This window comes from Strongylocentrotus purpuratus, unplaced genomic scaffold (genome assembly GCF_000002235.5).
Source record: "Strongylocentrotus purpuratus isolate Spur 01 unplaced genomic scaffold, Spur_5.0 spur5_scaffold_1, whole genome shotgun sequence".
NCBI classification, from domain to species: domain Eukaryota; kingdom Metazoa; phylum Echinodermata; class Echinoidea; order Camarodonta; family Strongylocentrotidae; genus Strongylocentrotus; species Strongylocentrotus purpuratus.
Genome location: NW_022145594.1, coordinates 1,094,680 through 1,111,744, shown reverse-complemented (window position 1 = coordinate 1,111,744; position 17,065 = coordinate 1,094,680). Strand labels below are relative to the sequence as shown.

Below are 17,065 nucleotides of genomic sequence, written 5' to 3'. Positions count from 1 at the left end.
ATGTTTTAACAAAACCTCTTGCATGAAGCGGATGTACTTCACAATTATACACGCATTATTTCAAAACAAAGATCATGGTCACATGTGTAAGTTGCAAGACTTGGACACAAGACAACAAAATGACATGACAAATAAACATAATTTATTCAGTGACTTTTATTCAAGTGACAATAATTTCATCTGGATTGAAGAAGAAAAAAAACAGACAAGGAAAAAGAAATAAAAAAGAAACCCCCACTTCCCATCAAGTATAAAGACAAACCTACCACTCTCTCCCTGCTTAATACATTCATTCAATCTTGGGATTGAATTCTAATTCCAAAAGTGTTATGCTTAATTGCCCAAAAGAATAACATTTCTGTATTATGTAACATGGAGCTATCAAAGTGAATATCTGCAGTTGCCGTTCATTTACATGTAAAAATGTGTCACATTTTTTTGTGGCGGTTTACTGCAACATATCTAAACGCGCCTTAAAGGGGCACGTTCCCGCCAATGTAGTTATCGGAACATGCCATCTGCGTAAGAGCCATATTCTGTTGATGTCAATAGGCAGCTATAGCACCGTCCGCCAGCGCGTACAAATTCTGAATGCCCTCTGGAATATGGGGAACAACAAATCGACAGAATCAGGGAGAATCAGGGAGAATCAGGGAGAATCAGGGAGAATCAGGGAGAATCAGGGAGAATCAGGGTAATTCAGGGTAATGCCATTTTCTTTGTTCAGTCTACTGACTATCAGACACTGGTCTTGCTAGAATGACTAGGGTATAGTAAGGCTCTTACTGCTCGATAGATTTGGCTGTGCATCATCAATAGACCACATTCATCCATACCATGAATGAGCATCGTTGCTATGGGAACAGGCTCTATGGAATGATAATAGTTTGGGCAATCTCAAGTAGGGAGAGGTGAGAGAGTAGGCTTGTATTCATTTTATTGAATATTTCATGATGTATTCCCACTGCCAGTAAACAGTTGAGAATACTTGTAGTTGATCAATCATTGGTAAGGGTATTGGATTGTTATGAAGTATTTCTACCATCCAAACGAATGTTGATGACACATATACAGTTAGCAACTAATAGGCCATTTTCGTAATGTAACCAAATTTAATGCATACGTCTTTGTGAAATGCCTCAATACAAATGATTTCATTCACCTGATAAGAATAATAGTATTTCAATAGACAGAATGCAAACTGCATATATTAAGTGTTGTCAGGTTGGACAAACATTATGGCTTGACCTACCTAGCAACACTTAATATATGCAGTTTGCATTCTGACAATTGAAATACTATTATTCTTATCAAGTGAATGAAATAATTTGTATTGAGGCATTTCACAAAGACGTATGCATTAAATTTGGTTACATTACGAAAATGGCCTATTTGTTGAAAAATTTAAGATGTAAGCTTTAACATGTTACATTCTCAAGAAGTATAAATCTGGACAAAAAAAAAAAAAAAAAAAAAAAAAAAAAAAAAAAAATCAATTTTTCACATTCTTTAAAAATACAGAATAACTTAGTTGTTAACTGTACATTGCATGTAGTCTGTTTGGAGCCAGAAACGTATTAACCCATATAATATAACACAAAGTTAACGCCCTTCTGGCTCCAAGCTGTGGATCTTAGCAATTGCAAATATATGAGGTTACTGACAGTGGGAACACAGCTTCATTCACATTAGGCTTAGAAACAATATAGCCCTGTTCACATCTGATATAATACTCCATTGACAGCCAGTAGATGAATCGTTCTACTGCGTGTACAATCACATCACAATCAAAGAAAGACAAATGGGTATATACACTGTACATATCGAAACACTGATCCGTGTGATTGGGTGTGTTTACACTGATCTAATTTAATTCCATGTTGCCATGCTACCTCTACATGTAAGGAGTGTTCACACTATCTGAGGGCTGCATGCATTCTGTAAGGAAAATAAAAGGCATTGTGTGGAGAAGCTGGCTACTCATTAGTGTTAACGCACTAAATAAAATGCCTCGGTGGAAACACACCCATCAAATATAGACCATAAGATACCACAAATCCTCGCTGTTTTCACGAAGTGACGGTAGTGAAAAAAAATTGCATTCACTTTGCGTTACGATTTTCCTCACTACCGTCACTTCGTGAAAACAAGGACGAAATGTTTAATAGTATCATTAACAGTCATCATTAAACAATCATTTGTGATAATTGCAGCTTCTAGAATTTACATCGGAAATCATAATCATTAACTCACTTCACTTTCAGTTTTGTACTTCTTAAAAGAATAGAAAGTACGTATCTGCTGCACTATCACAGCAATCCAATCTTGAGATATGACATTGATCGATTGATTGATTTGAATTTATTCCATTTCATATATCAATTGTTTGCACAATAGAAAATATAGTTGACAAAGTAAGTTCAAAATTGCATTGAATAATGCACAGAATTGAGTGGAACAAATTTGAGAAAGTTTAAACAAAACCAGATGAATCAAAATTAATAAGACTTTTTGAAGTTAAAATTCACAAAATATCAAAATGGCAAATTACAAATATTCCTGTGATGTTTGTTTGCCAACTTTTCAAGTAATTGTAACACATACAATTACTAAAATATATACCTATATACTTTTTTGTCATTAATTATGTTTTTTATCATTTATTAGAGGACCTGTAAAACATCATACAGCTCCGATGGAAAAGGTAATTAAGAGAAGAAGAAAAGGGGGACATTACTGATAACACAGTGTAGAACAAAAGAATTGGTTTCCCCCTAAAATGTCACAGTTGAATGACAAAGCCATTATCAAAGTTCAGTTTTCCATGAGATCTCAATTCTCAAACGTTCCTAACTGTCTTGTTTATCTAATTTGATTCTAACTTTCATCTATCTCTCTTATTTTTCTGCTTTCCTTCTAGGTAACTGGAATTCCCATATGATCAGATGGAATACATTCCAACTGATTTGCACTTCGTGTTCACTTCAACTAAAAATTGTGTATTTTATGATTTTAGAAGAGAAATATCTTAAGAGATGAATCGTCTGTTTGAATCGAGAAGGGCATTAACTCATGCACTTACACACTGAGTTAACCCCCAACTGGCTCTGAACTGAGAGTATGTTAAGTTCATACATTAAAGGCCAGCTGCACTAGTTTGGCCAGGAGGGATTAGACCTCCCTGCAAGGTCACTGACAGGTGGTTATCTCATCAACTCAGCTCTCAATTAACATAAGAAAAAGAGGATCATGGGGGACCAATGGTCACCGATTAGGCATTGTTTTCTATATAGAGGGAGCAAGTAGCTACAAGTTGGACAGTGGGGCTTTGAGGCATCTATTCTAAATATTCAATGCAAGGTGGTTTGTTAGAGCATGACATCACCTGCTCGGGGCGAGAAGGATCTTAACTCTGTGTGAAAGGATTGGAGTTAACAGCCTTCTGGCTCCAAACATGATACATCATTCATTACAATCAGTAAACATGTACAACATCATCATCATCTTTAATGCTTTTCATCTCTGAATACTTGCAGGTTAATTTCTTCATCAAAAACAAAATTGCAGGTGCTGTAAAATCAAAAAAAAAAATCATTAGCAAAAAAAAAACACAAACTAGAAGAAAAAACAGTGTAGCATGTGCAATTCAATCAAAACACACTCCTTACCCCCCCCCCCCCCCCAATCCCTACCCCTCCCTACCCCTCCCCCGTGTAATTGTAACACGTGTGTCCAATAGCAAATACATGGATAAACATTATGGTGAGCAATTGTAAATCATAAATATCTTAAGTACTAGATAATTTTTATGTAACTCATAAGTTGTGCATGAAATATTTACAAATGGGTACACACTAGTGTATCGTGCTTCCTGTGTATGTATGTGACAGGGTGTACTATGATTTAGAATGACTCCAGATTTTAATCCCTTCCATAAATCAATATTTCAAGCATTTTTTTAATAAACGAACTAAGTTTCATATATGGACTTTGAGTGAAAATGTTATCTGTTAATTGTTGATAAATAAAAAACATTAGAATAAAATGTACAATGGAGGGAGCCAGGCATCTTTTCATGAAACCCTCATAAGTACAAGTTTGCCAACAACCCACTGAAAAGCATGTTTGACAGTAAATATGAGTTTTAATAAGATATTGATGAACTTGTTCTTATGACGGTTTCAGGATTTTTTTTTAGGAAGAATTTGTTGCCAATCTGAGTCCAAGTAAAATGTTGAACCCTCTTATTCTTGGGTGGGTTTGCCATGCAAGGCATGGGAGGGGTTACGATTCATATCACAAAGTTGAATCTGTCACAAACTTCCAATACCTGGAATGAACAAACAAAATAAGAAATCCTATAATAAACTGTTCCTCAAAGAGGGGGGAAGTGAGTTTTTATGAATGAAATATATACTTTTGTTTAACAATTCATTAAAATGGTGTATATTTTGTGAATGAATTATTTCTGATGCATCTTAGGAATTCTTTACCTGTGACAATTGTTCAATTCACGTCTAAGACATGGACAATGTCGCAAGTACTTCAGTTTTCAACGTCTCAAAGAACTTATTCAAAACTATCCACAATAGCCATTTTTTATCCTCAAATTAATATCATTTTTGTTTACATATATACCTTTATAACGCAGAGTCATACCTGCAAAGGTCTCTTATTGAACAGAATTTAACACGAAGAAGAAGACACATCTGTCAATAAAATGTTTCAACATTTGAAAATGTTTAAATAGACCATTTTCACAATGTTACCAAATGTAATGCATGTATACAGGTACATCTTTCCTAAGTGCCTCAGTACAAACTATCTATTCACCAGTTACAATAGGCAGAATGTAAATTGGATGTAGTATGTGTTGCTAGGTAGGGCAAGCCAAAATATGTGTCCGGCCAGCAACAACTAAATAATGGAATTTGCATTCTGACTTTTGAGATAATAATATACAGGTGAATGTAATAGCTTGTTTTGAAGAAATTGTGTATAAGTTTGAATATACAGTAGGCTTGCGGGTGCACCATATGAGAGAGAGGGAGGATTGGAGAGTCCTGAAAAGGACTCTCGGTAATCTTTCTTGAGGGTTTGTACTGAGGCGCTTTTCGAATACATTTTGAAAATGGTCCATTTACAGAAATAATTTGCCTTTAATCATATTGCCAATCATAGATTCATGAGAATAACATAATTGCTTGTAAAAAAATAAACATGTACACCAAATGCTCACGGTTTAAGGCAATAAATAAGAAAATCTCCCAAAAAATAGAACACAATAGTATGTGCTTCATCTGCAAAACACAACATTGCAAAAGATATTGAAACATTCCCAAGTATCATCAAAAGTTCAAACAGAATACATTATGTACTTGCATCTCTTAATACAAATCAACAAAATGAAATTTACAGAGCTGAAAATATGTTTACATTCTCCCTTAAGCTCACAGAACCAAATTATACAGAAAAACACAATGTAAAAGTATGAATATATAATAGAATTACAGATTGTATCATTCAGAAATATTTTCTTGCATGCATAAATATATAAAATATTTGTCTTTATTTCAAACTTGAGAAAAAATAAATATAATCAAGGCAGCTGTAATAAAGTGATATTGATTCTCATCTACAATGTCTACATATCAAATAAGATAATAAATCTATCCACAAAGGCTAAGCTGTATTGCTTAGCAAATTCATCCTTTTTATATGCTTCTGAGTAATATCCAATGTACAGTATAAAACCAATCATATGTGTGTGTGCATTGTGCCCCAAAAAGGAGGAATATTAAATGGGGGTTAAGGGGGCAGTGCCTCATTACGGGGGTAAACTTTAGAATATTTTTACGTTGAAGGACAGTAGAAGAAGTTTTTGTTGCATTTAAATTCTAAATTTGAGAAATATTTGTCACCCCAGGAACTCATTGTTCAGATGAGAGAAAAATGATGTCAAGGCAGTGAGGTCAATGCTAAATGTACAATAAACGATAATCTGAAAGTTTAAGATTTTTGTCTTTTTTCGGTGGGGATCTGATCCCTTCAAACGACAGGGGATGTTGAGTTATGATTAAACTCAAATTACAAATTGGCAAAGCTCCACTACACGTACGTCTCATGAAACCTCTGCTGATTGGTCAGTTAAAGGAGCATCCATTTTGAATGGCTAATCAGAGTCTCTCTTTCAACCAGTCACACCAAACATCCATTTTGATTGGTTAATCAGAATCCTTCATTTGATAAATCACAAGAAACACCAATTTTGATTGGCCAAGCAAAGCCTTTCATTCAATTGGTGATTAAGGAAACTTGATTGTAATTAGCCTATCATAATCTCTAATTCAACAAGTTAGATGAAATCTTGAATACCATTGGCTTTAATAGCACAAGGAGGTTGTCTTTGACTAAATTTCAGGTTTAAGCGTGTCTCAGCTTAAATCTTGTACAATGAGAACTACAGTATGGATGTCAACTGGTCTTCCCATGGCTCCTATGCCTATGTGTTTAATACCCCATCTTACTCAATTACAGCAAACACTTGTTCACATATGGTATACTAAGCCCTCACATTCTCTCTCCCCCCCCCCCCCCATGAAAAAAATATATATAATAATAATATGTTTCCTACAGTAGCTCAGTGATAAGCAAAGTAAGATTGATAAATCAGTCTACTTGTGGCCGGCAATAGAATACATAGTCCCATTCAGGCATATCTGTGTTAGTGAATCCACCGTATGACAATTGTCAGTGAGGTTTTTACACTTTTGTTTACATTCATCTAATCAAAACAACACACGCTAACACATCATGATAAACAATTTAGAATGACTTTTTGACATTTTCTCTGGATTTGTAGCTCCACTAGCTATTTTAAATCAGTCGCCTAAATTCTCAAAATCGTTGTCCTGGAAACCGTAGAGTACATGCATGATATGCCTCACACACACCATGGAAGCCTCCTTGCACTCCTTACCGACCGTTGAGAAGTTGAGAAAGCCATGAGGAAGCTGATTGACGATCTCTAAGAACACAGGCTTGCCCATACCACGAAGCTTCTTAGCAAAGCTGATAGAATCATCTAGCAGCGGATCTAAAGCACAACCCTGTCAGAGACACAAAGTAAAGGAGAATCATTAAAACATGATCAAATAATAATAATAATAATAATAATAATAATACATTTATAGAGCGCAGAAACTATCCAACATGAAGTATACATTCTACTACGCTACAAGAGCTCCTGATATGCTTGGATTTACAGTTAATTAAAAAGATGTGTGATCAGTTTCGATTTAAAGACATTTACAGATGGTGATTTCCTGACTTCAAATGGCAAGTTATTCCAGAGTTTTGGGGCTGCACAAGCAAATGCTCAATCACCTATCGTAGTACTGTAGTATACAGATCCTTTCTTCTTTTTCTCGCAGCCAGGACTAATTATGAAATCCTTTAGTGTTTTTCTAAAAACTTCATGAATATATTTTCATGTTTTATTTCAGTGAAAGGTACTTGTATTTCAATGGAACTTGTTAACACAATGCCATCTGCACAAATATCAAAGAAAAGTAATTATTTTGTGCAATTCAATTTGAGAGTACCTATACTGTCTTCATTCTGTTTGATAAAGGACTAGTTTTCATTGCACATTTGTGAGAAGCATTAACTGTGACCAGAGACTCTATTTATTATCATTAGGCACTTAAGTGAAGTAACATCCAATTTTTTCAATTTTTTTGAACAATAGTTTGTTAATTGCACATTGGTGAGAAGCATCATCTGTGATGGAAGCGACCCTAACGCAAGATGCTGTTTTACAAGTCCTGCCTTTATCCTCCCCACTTCATCTCAATTCAATATTGGCCCTATAGAAATGTTCTTGCCTAAGTAGGCAGCCAAAGTGTCTCTCACTTGACAGACAATGCCTCTCAGATATAGGCAATCAGACAGTTTATTGTCAGGAGAAATGAGGAAAATAGAAAAGAAAATGGATAAGGATAGCTTTGTGCAATAACTTAATTACAATCTGCATGCTTTTCAGGGAACATGTTTAATCTGATGTTCTTCCACCCTCGCATAATAACAATGATAACGTTCACAACTTATTTTTTACCTCTTCCCAGAACTCAACCTTCTCTTTCATTACAATCTGGAGAAAGTAAAAGCATCTTGGCAAAGCCCCTTCCATGCTGTTCACTAGATTCTACCCAAGAAATTAAGTGCTCAAAAAATGTGTTCAGGATAAGAGTGAAAAAAATCTTTTATTTTCTTCCTATAAACCCAGAACTACTCTAATGAGATGTTCATATCTCAGGTAGATATCAATGCCCCTCTAACACAGAGACAACAACATGTTATTTTTCTTCATATCCTTCACCATTGAAACAATCGTTTAACTTTTTTTTTCATTGGCAAAAAAAAGCATGAAATATTTGGGAGTGTTGCCAAAATGAAAATTTGACTTCCAGTTTGTGTGGCTGTGTGGTGGTTCCTTTACTTGGCTCTTAGTCCAAGGGTTGAGGGTTCAAATCTAGCCTGGTAATAACACCATTTGGCAAGACAATTAATCAACATTTGCCACTCTCCATCATTGCATAAAAATGGGTACTTGGCAATTACTGGGGTAAAGATAATATACCAGTTCGTAGATACAATCTGAGCATGCGCAGATAAAGGTCACTTGAACAAAATTGTAAAACCCAGTGAGACTCATACTGGATACATGCTCACGAAAGATATGTAAACATTATTCATGCATGGACCTGTGATGCAATCTTTTGAACACAGGTGGAAGTAATCTTTTCAAGAGGGCAAACAAAGAATCACCTCCATGACTTTAGCTGTGATTATTCCAAAAGGCACAAAGTTGGATTCATCTATGTTTAAAAGATATGTGGAAATTTGGGGTCATATGACCCATGTGCTAACTACGAACTGGTCTAGTGCAGGTGTATCAGGAAAAACAACACTGATGCTGATAAGGCTTCACAATGTAAACAAAAGCAGCAAAGTCTGCAGCAGCAATGGCAGCAGTAGTAGTCAAATCTTAATTCTTGAAGGTTAAATGGCAACTGTCCAAAGACATGGCACCCTACAATTGGTTAAGAAAGGAAGTGACTTACGATAATGTGGACGGGAGGAAGGCCCTTGAGAAGTTCTTCATCGGAGAAGAGAGGCGACACGTAAGGATTCCTCATGATAGGGGCGTCCTTAAACACCCTGATGGGGGAATTCACAAAGGACGTGGGTGTCTGGACTTCTTCATCTCCTGCTAATCCTTCCTCTTTGAGATCAAGGTGGAGATCTTCTCTGCTCTTTGGTGATAGAGGCACGGAGTCCTCCTCGTCCTCCTCCTCACGATCCGCTTCAGGTTTGGAGTCCAACGAGATGGCATCTATGTCTGCAGGAAGACTGTTTGGATGATCAGCTGTATTGGGAGGATGAGAAGGGTCAAAGATGGCGATGGCTTCAGGACTGGACTGCTCACCGTTGGTGTCTGTTTGACCGTCACCTTGACCTATCGTTGCATTGTCAATGGCATCACTGACTTGCTCTAACTTCTCAATGTCTGTTGGAGGTACCTCCTCCATGAACGAAGAGACGCTGTCCGATGGTGGTGGCACGATGATGTCACCGTTGACCCCCTCCTTCGTTGTCGTGGGTGTGGTCACTTTAGTACTGTTACCGTTCTCCTCCTCTTCAATCTTCTCTTCTTTCTCTCCAACGACCGGTGAACCTTCACCTGACTTCATGGAAGACCTCTTCGGGGATCCCAGGATACGATCGTTGGCGTTGTCCACCATGGACGTCACCTTCTCCTCCGTCATGAACTCTTCCTTGAGATCAACGTAAGCCGAGAGGCATCGCATCAGAACCCCAAACGGCAAGAGAGGATCTAGAAGGCACAGTAGTCTGGATGGGGATGCGGAGTGATGAACCGCGAAGGGTGTATACATGGTGACGATCCCATCGGGTACCTGGATACCGTAGGATGCTGCCCTCATAGCTACAGCTGTGCAGAGGTTACCACCAGAACTGTCTCCTGCCAGGCAGATGTGCTCTCCTGTCGATCCTAGAAAAAAATTTAAAAATATAAAAAAATTAATCATACAAAATGAAAGGAATAATTTGAGATTAATTTTTTCTTAAAGTAATTTGATCCAACAGAATAAACAAAATGAATGTTGAATATAAAGACAATGAATAACAAGACCCTACAATGTTAACACAACAAATAACTTGAAAATTCATTTGAAGTATTGCCAGTCCTCTCATGTACATGCATGGATGCTTTCAGGTACAGAGGTGCACTTGACCAAAAACTATAAACAATTTCTGTGCAATTCCGCGTTAGATCAATCTTGTAATACATACAACTTGATCGTAGCTCATTTACCTTTGTGAGAACTCTGAGCCGAGAGAATCCTATGTTTCTTTTAATACATGAAGGCTGATCTTCATTTAAAAGAATACATATGACTAAGCAGACACAACCAATGACTATAAATAAGGTACATTTTAGATTTGAAGGATCGACCAGCAGTACACAAATTAAACAAGAGAAGTTAATGATAACAAATCTTACCAAGATAAGGTGCATTCTTGACGGCCCAGGCGTAGGCAAAGAAGCATTCTTCAAAGGCTCTAGGGAAGGGTTGTTCAGGAGCCAGAGAGTAGTCTATAGAGACGATAGGTACACCCAAGTCCTTGGCCCACGATCTCAGATAGATCTGTTATGATGGAAGACAAGAAAGTATCATCAGTAAATAGAAACGTTATTAAGATCATCAACCAAGATGATGGGTGGTTTTCCAAAATCTAGCATTTGTTAGGGCTAGGGTTTAGGTTAAGGTTGGGGTTAGGTTTCGGCATAATGTTTTACCCAGAGTTGATGTCAAGAATTCGGTATGGTATAGGAAATTGGCCATGTAGCAATTGTCACCAACATGTTTGTCATAGAACCAAAATCAGACTACTCAGGAAACCCTCATCAGCTTTCTTTTTTCTTTTTTTTTTTCTTTTTTTTTTCTTCTTGTAATTATTTATTTATTTGTAATATGATATAACTGAATGATTTGTAATGTTCTTTGTAATGATCTACATGTATTTATTTTCATAATTTATCAATTTTATTGTACTCAATTTAATTATGTTCATAACCATGTTGAAAATGTATGTATTATCAATCCAACCCTTTGGTTGCTATGAATGAATAAATAAATATAAAAAATTCATGCTGTTCTTCCCGAGGGCCCTGCAATTAGTATTACCCCAGCAGCCCTGGTACCTATTCATACCTGGGTGCCTGGGCAGAGTGTGGATTAATGTCTTGCCAAAGTACATTAGTACCGGGCTGAGATTCTACCCTTGGATTGAGATTCAAGTGAATCAAATGAGTGAACCACTATACCAGGGACCCGTTTCACAAACATTTTTTTCAATGACAAATGACAACAAAAAATCAGTGACAAATTTGCTGATAACCGATCAGAAGCAAGGATTTCAATAGCTTGTAACAAATCTATCATTCATCACTGATGACAAGTTTTGTGAAATGGGGCCCAGGACACCTTCTAATAATCTAATATACACCATCTTCCTCTGCTTCTTCATTATTCATATTTTCTTCTCTCTTTTCATCCTCACATGTAACTCCTTATCCTTCTTCTTTGCCTATTCTCATTTTTCATTCTCCTACTAAATGTATAGATTATTTCTTTTTTCTCTCCTCATTTGATATACCTTTCATCATTCTGCTTCAAGTAGACTGAAGTTCATTAAACCCCTTACAAAGCAGACATAGATTTATACAATGCTAATGGCATTTCAAATAATCCTATGAATTCAATTGTCCTCAAATCAAGCATTGAAAGTACATGTACATCCACATGGGACTCAAATAACAGGGTATTCCCCCTATAGGCACATCAGCCTATGGGACTCCGTGATTAGGGAATTTCCCTATAGGCGCATCATCATCATCATCATCATCATCACATGTGACTTGGTAAATAGGGAAGTCCCCTATAGGCACATCAACACATGGGAGTCAGTGCATAGGGAATTCCCCCACAGGCGATGATGACATTATGTCATTAGCATGATTAAATTCATGAAATTGAAATCTTGATAATTGGTCTTCTCTCTTGTATTTTCTTGTCAATTCCTAAACATCCTTGCAATCTTGTAAAAATGTCAAAGCCTCCTTTGAGGCAAACATGGTTCCTCTCTGGAGTTTATAAAAACTTGTATGGCGTAGTTCCCAGTGAGGCTTAGTACAATAGTACAACATGAAACTAAGGAATAACTTGAGATTAATTTTTTTTTTTAAACTGGAGTAAAAACTTTTGACAAAATTCAAATAGCGCCAGTAAGAATGTGAATATATAGGGCTGTGTTCAAAGGCATGTTACAACAATGTGAAGACAAAACACAATATCTTACTAAACCTGAAGCAATTCACTCGACTACTTAAAGATAAAGTTAAGTTCTAGTCACGTGATTGCATTGTGAAAAAAACAGTGTGGAATCTATCAGAAAAGGTTGATCATCTAGTATATATTTGTGTGTATTGCAAGGTTCTGGAATCATCAAAATGATAAGAATTTGGCCAAATCTTGGCAAAGTTACAAGCACTGTACACAGAATGATGCATATGGGACTGCACGAGCACATGGCGAAAAAAACCTACCCCCTTCCCCCCCAATTTTTACGATGTTTCATGTCGTATTTAGAATATGAAGGCATTTGAAGAGCCATGCTTTTCAGGGAACATGTTTAATCTGATGTTCTTCCACCCTTGCATAATAACATTGATAACGCTCACAAATTATTTTTTTACCTTTTCCCAGAACTCAACATTCTCTTTAAAGCATAGTGCTAGTAGAAGAGAAAATTAATGAGAAGAAATTTCATAGATTTCCTGATTGTTTTGGATACACTTATGAAAGAATAATCTCTACATGTGCTTGGGAATGGTTGGATTTAATTAGAAAACAAAACATATTCAGGAAGGATTTATTGGTCACCCCGACACCAATATGTATTTTGTTTCATTGATGATTCAATCAATTATGACTATCATAACAGATTGAAATGTTTATAACCATGGAAGGCTGTTTTTGAGGTTTTGTTCAAGCAACATATAAACGCATGGTGAGGCAGAGCAAAGATAGCCTTCATTTGTTGCATGAATATTGATTAAAAACCAAGACTCATGAAAAGATGTGTCTTTATGTTACCTAAATGAGATATTTGGGGCCTGTCACCACGAAATGAGTCCAGTTGGTCAAAAATTTTATTCCTGTTTTTAAGTATTATATGAATCTACATTAAGTAAGCTTTAAATTAAGGGGTCACACATTAAAATTGATAAATTATATCCAGAAATATGAACAAAAACCTAATTGGACTTTATAACAATGGGATTACCCAGTTTTGAGATAATTAGGTGTAAAGTTAATGATGCGTAACATATTATAGTCTGGTCAACAACAACATAGCAACAACACACTTCCCATCATTCGATTTCAATGAAACTTTCAACAAACAAAGAAATAATAAGTCAATCTTTGGAAAAATCTTAAATGTGGTAGGTGGGTCAATTTTCAGTACATACACACTATACATCGCTATTACTACGACTGAGCCTAATGCGACACTGGACTCATTTCGTGGTGACTGGCCCCATTTGTGCCTTGAAGTCCCTCTAAAGTGTTGGGAGCCCCAAATTCGCTAACAAATTTGATGGCAAAATTTCACTTAAATTGTGTAATGATGTGAAAGAGGATGTCATATAACACTCAGCTCTGCAAGGATTTTCAAAACAAACGCGTTTGAAGACAAATATTGGTGAAAGAATAACAAACTTGGGTTTTGTGTTGTATGCAGGAAACCTCAAGTATTTACCTTGTACATTCTTTTATCAATATTCATCCTCAAACACATTTATTCTGAAAAATCCTTGCAGAAGTCGGTGTTTAACGATATCCTATTTCAATTCATTATACAATTGAAGTGATGTTTGCCATCAAACTTGTTGGGCTCCCAACACTTTAGAGAGGCTTTACGCAAACTAAAAGCTCTGCCATGGTTTGATAGAAAAACATTGTTTCACAAGATGTTTTTTATTTGCATTTATGAAATTGATATTTCACCACAAAAGCTTATTTCAAATGTTCAATGTTTGCTTTTTCTTTCTGTTAACAAAAAAGAAGACCTTTTAAGGTTTGTTGCTTCATGAGCTATACATTCCTTATTACACCCACGTATTTGTGGTTCTTTTTACTGCTCTGTAACTATACGTCTCTTAAAGGGATCCGGTAACTTCGTTTTAGATCCTTTTAAAAAATCCTTGATTTAGCTCATGCTGCAATGGTAATTGTAAACCTTTAAGTCAGTCAGGAACCCCATGACTTTTACAAGCCGATCGCCTGTCTGATTATCAAGATATTTATGATTGAAAATCAAAATCAAATTTTGCGTTTGCCAAATGGTTTTCATAACACTACAGTCTATTGTGGAAAACGAGTATGGTAAAACCGGTCACTCAGAGGTTTTTACTTTTTGGAGGCACTTCATGATCATTTAGAAGCGCAATTTTTTTTAGGGCTTCAATATAACACCAAATCACAGACACTGATAACATGTCGGGCCGTGCATCTCAGATTTAACATTATTAAACGATCCCTTTAATGTTAAATGTGGAAGAGTTTTGTTTACAGCTCCTCATCCATGTCTCTTAAATCTGAATGTTACGTTGAAGAGTTCTTGATGTAGGCTAACATGATTGCCCTGAAAATCAGCTGAACCCTCCTACTAACATGTAGAGTGGAATTACATCCTATAGGTCTGTCTTCATCAGCCCGAGTTGGTCAAATAGCCCGCTATTTCTGATCCGGGAAATTAGCGGGCTATTTGCTCGGGAAATCTTCCCAAGATATCTTGGGCTAGTTTGCAAAATTAGCCCGCCATTTGTGGTCCATCTTCACTAGCCCAAAGACTCGCACTACAGTATGCGTGAACACTGAGCATATTTCTTGAGCTCGAGCTCGAGCTGATGAAAACGTGATTTGTAACAAAAGAGCGGGCTATATGGCCAACTTGGTCTGATGAAAACAGGCCTTTGAATATGGGTCTAATTTAGTGTAGAGGTTTGAGTTAATACAACAGCCTGAGGGTGACTGGCTGTCTGGCTAGCTCAGCATCCTCCGTACACATTAGCCCTTTTAATGGCATTTCAGAAAAGAAGAATCTTCAATTATAAATCTTTATTTAGATTTTAGAAGTGCCTCATAAGAATCATAGGATAGCAGGGCATACACAAGACACGAGGGGTGTTTCACAAAGATCCTAAGTCGACCTTAACTCTAAGTTAGACTTAAACATTATGAACAAACATCTGTAGCCTTTAGAAAAATATTATTCAAAGGCAAAGATTCCAGAATTTTAGACTTTTCGTTAATTTCACATCAAGAACATGAAATCTCCTTGATAATAGAATATATGAATGATTTGAATCAACATTTTATGCCCTTTGAAATAACTTGTACAAAATATTTTCAGAGATGCTAACGGCTTTCCATAATTGTTAAGTCTAACTTAGAGATAAAATCAACTTGGGATCAACAGCCTTTTCACACACAGCTAAAATTCATCGTATCTAGAGATGATTAGAATCACTCAACAGTTTTAAACATGTTTATAGACAAAATTTCCCAGTGTGAACATCGTTTATACGATGTTGGGATAGATACGAAGTCGCGATCCATACGCCCCTAAAAGCAGGCTGCAGATACGAAGTTCGTATCTAGAGAGCTTGACATTTTGTGTGTGAAAGGAAATTCGTGTTTAAACGTGTTTAAACTGGATGAAGCGTGCGCTTTGATTGACATGACATGACCTTCAATGCGCAATGGCACTACTGCGCATTTTACGAGCAGTAGTTAATCACGAAACTATTAACGATCGCAACGAAATTTCTGTGTGTGAAAGGCTCGTGATTAGTTTAAACACGTTCAAAACACGTTTATACTAATCATGTTTATAGAATTTTAGCTGTGTGTGAAAAGGCTGTTTGTGAAACACCCCTAGGCATATCATTTCCATTTGATAAAAGGTCAGACAGTCGCTGAACCTACAATCACAGTAATATTTTAATGATTATGGTCTGTATTGTTCCATGTGAATCTAAAGTGTATTTTTGTCAATGTCGTACTTGATTTTAGAATAAAAACATTGAAAGAGAAATCCTTAAATTGGGCCTCTGGGCTATCGCTCAAACCTCTCTCAAGCTGAGCTGACCACTTGGCTATCCCATTGAGAATACTAGAGACAAGAGTTTAAAGGGAAGAATCAACGATAACGATTCAGTAGAGCTCCGGTCAAGCGATTGCACTGGGAGAGGAACTGTTTTGAAGTGATTGGGAAAGGGTGTATCACACACAAACCAATAGCTCCTTTAGATGTATTGAGTGACTAGTACAACTACATGTAGTATCCGAATGAGATACCTGCAGAAATATGATAACAGCTACTCAAAACAGAGAACTATATCAAATTTGTCACCAAATATGAGTAATTAAAATACATAATGGCTGAATTTCAAATTAGCCTTGACTGCACAAATAGTCTAGAACTGGATATACACGTACACGTAAGCACAGTAACCGCTTTCAATTTTTTTTTTAAAGTTTGATCAATTTCAAAATTTAGTTGATATGGTTGGTAAATACACTGTAAAACCAAACTATGAAATTAAACCTGCAATTATTACCAAGAGGACAATAACAGAACTAATACATTAACTCTTCCCCCCTCTCTTTTCTTATTCTGTGTCTCTTTATGTCTGTCTCCCCCACCCCCCCTCCCTCTACTCCCTCGTTCCACTCCCTCTCATCTCCCCCCCCCCCTCTCTCTCTCTCCCTCTCTCTCTTTCTGTCTGTCTCTTTCTCTCCCCGTCTCCCTCCCCCACCTCCTCCCTATCCCCTCCCCCTCTCTCTGTCAACCTCTATACTATAATCTCTTGCTTTGCTTCACCAACACACACTCTGGTTCTCCATTT

At 36.6% G+C, this 17,065-nt stretch overlaps 1 protein-coding gene across 2 annotated transcripts in view; it reads right to left on the bottom strand.

Moving 5' to 3' along the window:
• Positions 1-6,586: 6,586 nt before the first annotated feature.
• LOC585712 (hormone-sensitive lipase) overlaps positions 6,587-17,065 on the bottom strand; it is a 63,277-nt gene continuing 52,798 nt past the window's right edge. For both annotated transcript variants that reach the window (XM_003727024.3, XM_785529.5), the window contains 3 exons: positions 10,589-10,733; positions 9,126-10,075; positions 6,587-7,109 (listed from right to left, as the gene is read on the bottom strand). In XM_003727024.3, coding sequence (XP_003727072.1) covers positions 6,882-7,109; positions 9,126-10,075; positions 10,589-10,733 — 1,323 coding nt within the window. In that variant the 3' untranslated portion in view covers positions 6,587-6,881. The remainder of the gene's footprint in view (positions 7,110-9,125; positions 10,076-10,588; positions 10,734-17,065) is intronic.